This window comes from Pseudomyrmex gracilis, unplaced genomic scaffold (genome assembly GCF_002006095.1).
Source record: "Pseudomyrmex gracilis isolate BER0280 unplaced genomic scaffold, ASM200609v1 scaffold_797, whole genome shotgun sequence".
Classification (NCBI taxonomy): Eukaryota; Metazoa; Arthropoda; class Insecta; order Hymenoptera; family Formicidae; genus Pseudomyrmex; species Pseudomyrmex gracilis.
This window is the reverse complement of record NW_018021381.1, coordinates 34,910-40,357: the sequence shown is the minus strand read 5'-3', so window position 1 is coordinate 40,357 and position 5,448 is coordinate 34,910. Positions and strand designations below refer to the sequence as shown.

Genomic DNA, 5,448 nt, shown 5'->3' with positions numbered 1-5,448 from the left:
AGCGTGCTAAACTTCTCATCGCGATTTCTTGAAAACGCTTGAGAGTTGCGTCGTCTCCGTTTAGCATTTTTTGCTCTTATATCCAAACTACATTTCTGCAAAGTTTCATAAAAATCGGTGACCCCCAGGGTGTAGGCACCCCTTGTAAGTGCAAAACGCTTGCTAAGCGCTAAGTTCTGTTAAACGCCATTCACTGTAATATTAACTAATTTTTTGTGTTAATTATTTGTTACTTTATTTTGAGTTTCTGCTTTCTTGTTACAAATACTAAGTATAATAAACTTTTTTTGAAAATTGTGAGTGAACAATGTTTAAAAAAAGTAAATACTTTTGAACTTGTAGAATTTTAAAATAATAACTTAACATTTGGGACTGTTAATCAGGAAGGAAAAGAAAATCAGATGGTATTTACTTATTGACATTTGAAAATTTACATTTGACAACAACGCTATAAAGCAGCTTGTTCTGCTAGACACATATATACAAGATGTTCAACAAATTTTGACCAAGCCAAAGTGTAAAAGTAGATTTTGTTAATCTGAATAGAAAATTTATATATCATTTTGAAAAATTCCGAGTAGTTATTGAATAGTTAATTAATACATGTAAGCTAATGAGCGCGCGGGAAGCGATGGTCCAGACTCTGTAGGCGTACGGTTATCAGCTGTGAAGAAAGATGACTCCTTCATGCAACGTCCTAGCAACGCAGCGCGGAATAAACAAGCAAGCGTGGCGTGATTTAGCTTCTAGCAAGCAGCCGATATTCGGCAATATGCAAGCAGGAAGCGGAGGGATAAGAAGACTGCTTTCCGCGATGAGCTGATTCTCACGGCGATATACGCGGCGCTCGCAGCGAACGGCGTGTGATATAAGAAAAATATTAAAAAGAAAGTAAAAAACCACAGAGCCTATGGTTCAGATAGGAGGTGGACATTCAGATTGACGTCAAAAAACGTAGTGTATTCAGGACGTTTCGATCATTTATTGTTGATCATCTTCAGCACTGTTTAATACAATAATATATAAAATAAATCAAAAAATTAAACCAAGTAAAATATATCTGTTGAAAAATGATGAACAAATATAAAAGAAGTGCATATGTATGCACCTAGCTCGACTAGTCAACACAAAGACCGCTCAGTGCACGCCGACAAGAACCACGAATCAAAACAGTAGATGACATATACATGCCGAACATCAAGGTACAATCTATGTATCAAAGATCTATCGAGAATTCAAAAAGAATAAATAATATGTGATATATTCAAAAAGAATAAATAATATGTGATGATATAAGTTAGTCAGCATTTGAGATAAAGTTTAAGTCAAAAGAAAAAGTCATTATCTATAAAAGTCAAAGTATAAAAATGTAGTCAATGAAAAATTTTTTAAAGTCAATGAATAAATAAATATAAAAATGACGTCAAAAATACAATTGGCACTTACTTATAACATTTCAAAATTGTTAAAACCAGAGTAATATCGTAGTCCTCACCCACACACAAAGACACGGAACAGAGTCCGACCGTCTTACAATACATATAATACACGTATGAAAGATGTCAAAAATAACGCACAAAATCAAACTCAAGAAATAGAGAGAGGGAGGAGAGAAAAACAGCACTTGAGAAGGAACACATGACTAACGAAGCTTCTTAAGAACAGGTGTGTAAATATTATCAAGAAGTTCGGTATCCTTCATTAAATTAACATTCGTTTTCTGTGTTTTTATGTTCAACATTTCTGAGATGAGTCTTTTATGATAAAATTGCTCTTTATCAAAAATTTCTACTTTATCCCACTGAAAATCATGGCCAAGATCACTACGGTGTTGACTAACCACAGACTGTCGTTCGTAATTCTGGTAAAAATTACGTTGGTGCTCTGCTAATCTTGTAATTGTAATCTCTCCGTAATTGTCTTCCTGCTTGGCCTACATAAGAAGCCTCACAGGAAGAACATTTAATTTTATAAACTATGTTGTTGTTTAAGCCAAGTTCTAATACATTTTTGTGTGACTTGATAAATCTTTTTAAAGTGTTTAATGGTCTAAAGGAACATTTGAAATTTTCTTCTTTCTTTAAAGACCTAATAATATTATCAGTAATCTTAGAAACAAAAGGAAGAGTAAAAAATCTTTCTTCCTCTCTCATGACATTTCCCGATACGGTCTCAAAATTAACATTAAGCCTTGCCAAAAACAAATGGTGTAATCTTTTTTTAAGAAATTTAAAGATAAACTCTAACGGATATTCATTAGATGATAAAATGGTTATAACCTTGTGTAAGTTGTGTCTGTAAAATTTTGGATGTGAAAGTGAGATTGCTCGATCAACAATATTATAAACAATTCCAATTTTTGTTTGAGAGAATGGTGTGAGAAAAAGCTGAGATATCTTCCCGAGAATGTTGGTTTTTGAAACTAGTTTAACATAAGTTTGTTGTTAACAACTACAATGGAAGAGTGTCAAGAAAATTGATTGTTCTATTTGATTCTATTTCTAATGTGAACTTAAGTCTTGGGTGGTAAGAGTAAAGAATGTCGAATATCAACTTTACTTTCTGTCTAGGAGCTGCCAATAGAACATTGTCGACATATCTGAAATAGAAAGGTAATGTAAAATCTAATTTTTTTTTTTTTTTTTTTTTATCAAGATAGAGCCTCCAGATCTTGTAAAATTATGTTTGCTATAATAGGTGAAAGCGGAGAGCCCATGGGAGTTCCACACAAGAAAAATATTATTAGTAATCGGACAAAAAAACGTTTTCTTTATTTTGATACACAAAAAAAATAAGGGAAACATCTTTTCGTTCAATACTTATAATATCTGTTTTTTTATAACTGAAGGAAGTGAGAGCGTTATCATTTCCTCACCATCTTGCGGTAGATAGCACGGTGCGTTTTTTTCAAGTGGTTTCCCCAGAAGGCTTAATCCACTCTTATTATTTAAAGTAAAAACTGTTCAAAATACCGTCCTCCTTCTCGTATATACAGTTTGACTCTTTGAACAATGTTGCGCGTTGCACGGTGCGCCATTTCCGGCGTAGTGGTACCAAAAGCCGCAACGATAGCTTCACGTACTTCATTTTCTGTAACATTACGCCGATATTCTACCAAATTTTTATGTATTCCCATAAAAAATAATCTAATACATTAAAATTTGGTGACCGTGCCGGCCACCAAAGTAGTCTTTTTTCTCCCCTCCGCTGCTTGCGTATCGCCGAATATCGGCTGCTTGCAAAAAGCTAAAACGTCACGCTTGCTTGTTTATTCCGCTCTGCGTTGCTAGGACATTGCATGAAGGAAGCCATCTTTCTTCACAGCTGATGACCGTACGCCTACAGAGTTTAAACCATCGCTTCCCGCGCGCTCATTAGCTTACATGTATTAATTAACTATTCAATAACTATTGGGAATTTTTCAAAATGATATATAAATTTTCTATTCAGATTAACAAAATCTACTTTTACACTTCGGCTTGGTCAAAATTTTTAGAACACCTTGTATAATACTTCTATATTGCTAACATGGACCTAATGGACAGCGCGTTTTGCTGTGAGGTTATAAGCTAAAAAGAAGAAGGAAGATAGTGTCTAAAGATGTGTTCCATTTGACCACAGTACGATTCGACACCGCTTCGACAGCAAATTATTGGACATAAAATTATTCGACACCAAATTATTTGACATTGTATGATTCAACGCTAAATTATTCAATAAGGTACTATTGGATACAGTAACAAAAAATGTTCATCGTGACAATTACTGATAGTAATAACATAGGTTAAGTTAATTAAAAAAAAAAGTTAAACTTTGTCGGCGACGGGGTGTAGGGAGAGGGGCGGAGTTCCTTCCCCGCCCACACGTGTACAATAATGTGTGATGCAAACAAAATATTTATTTATAAAAAGTACACGATATCTGAAAATGTAGTGTATCAAATAATTCGGTGGTGAATAAGTTGATGATGTCGAATCGTACGGTGTCGAATAAATTGGTGTCGAATAATTTTGTGTCTAATAATTTTTTGTCGAATCAAACGATGTCGAATCGTACTATGGTCAATAGAATATCCCAAGCAAAAGGCTAGCTTGCCTCGCATCAAGTAGTTTGGTCTAAAAATTTGAAAGTTTTACACATAATTGTCGATGAAATTGTATATAAAATAAACCACGATCGTGATATCACAAGGGACAAGCCACGATGTTATTGCCATGATGATAAGTAGCTAGTGTCCCATATTATCCGCCGCCATATTGATGTCTGCAGACGTGAAAACAGCTTTTGTATTTTTTTGCCTCTCATTTTATACTCCTCTCTTCCTAAACTATACTTTACTTCTATTAGGTTAATGATTGCTAAGAAGATTGCCGACTTCAGAAGGTCGATTGTGTATCTTTGTCGAATGTTCTCACTTCTTGTACTTTCATCTTATATAAAAAAATAGGCACGATTGGCTACGTGCATAGTGAAAATGCGACATCATTATGCTCATAAGAGTGAAAATCCCAGATGCAAGTGCGAGCAACGTTTGGAATGAATACATTTATAATATACAATGGATACAAATAAGATATAAAACAAAAATATGTCATATCTTAAATACAATATATATATATATACAGGGTATCCCAGAATTGCCGTATAATCTCTCGTAGGCAGGTAGAAGTAAAACTGACAAGAGGAGCAGAAGTGGTTATCGTGAAATTCGATGCCAATTTTTTTGATGGTTCTATAGGTCAAACAAGTTGTTCCGTGTTCGGCCGTTTGTTCCAATGGGCCTTAGTTTTCAAGTTTTTAATTTTGAAAAAACACGGCTTTCTTAGGTGCACCGGAAAAGTCGTTTCGTTAAGAACCGTTAAATCCTTTGACTTTTCGACTCACAAGGGGAACACCAGACATTGCTCCCTCCGATTTGGCTGACTTTTATATTATTATGCCCGCGCGAACAACCTGTCACTCTCGCTCTTCAAATCAGACGCGAACGCGCGGCCGAGGCACAGGAAGAACGAGATCTCTTAATATTGCACTTTATTAACAGAAATACAACGTAACGGGAATCGACGAGACGCATCGTAACAGCTTCGTTCAAGTCTTCTCATCAACAACCCTGTCGCTCAGCGACCGACGAAAGCATCGAGCGCGCGCCGTTCACACGGCACGCGCGGCACGCACGCGGTGTCCGCGGCGTAACATTGCTCCCCCTCTTCAAGGATTGTCGTCCCGACAATTAACATGCTGGTTTCCGTCAATTCCAGGATCCAAGCTCCTCGAATCCAATTGACACCAGCTCCTGACGTTTTCAGAATCCCGACGAATTCACCTGTTCTCCTCTAGACTTTTGTCTAGAGTAAATGAACACAACGTCGAACTCTAACGTCTCTTTCTCTTTTTTTCTTAATTCTCTTCAGACAAAGAGGCAGTTCCCGTGGATCCAATGTCCTTAAG

General features: G+C 36.0%; 1 protein-coding gene across 4 annotated transcripts in view; it reads left to right on the top strand.

Moving 5' to 3' along the window:
* Positions 1–4,472, top strand: part of LOC109861500 (sodium-coupled monocarboxylate transporter 1-like) — a 10,146-nt gene extending 5,674 nt beyond the window's left edge. Inside the window, exon 5 of one of the 4 annotated variants that reach the window (XM_020441174.1) lies at positions 4,348–4,472. In XM_020441174.1, coding sequence (XP_020296763.1) covers positions 4,348–4,447 — 100 coding nt within the window. In that variant the 3' untranslated portion in view covers positions 4,448–4,472. Of the gene's footprint in view, positions 1–342; positions 539–640; positions 997–4,347 lie in introns of those variants that run through there. The other 3 variants (XM_020441176.1, XM_020441175.1, XM_020441177.1) reach the window with 3 other exon arrangements.
* The last annotated feature ends 976 nt before the right edge of the window (positions 4,473–5,448 follow it).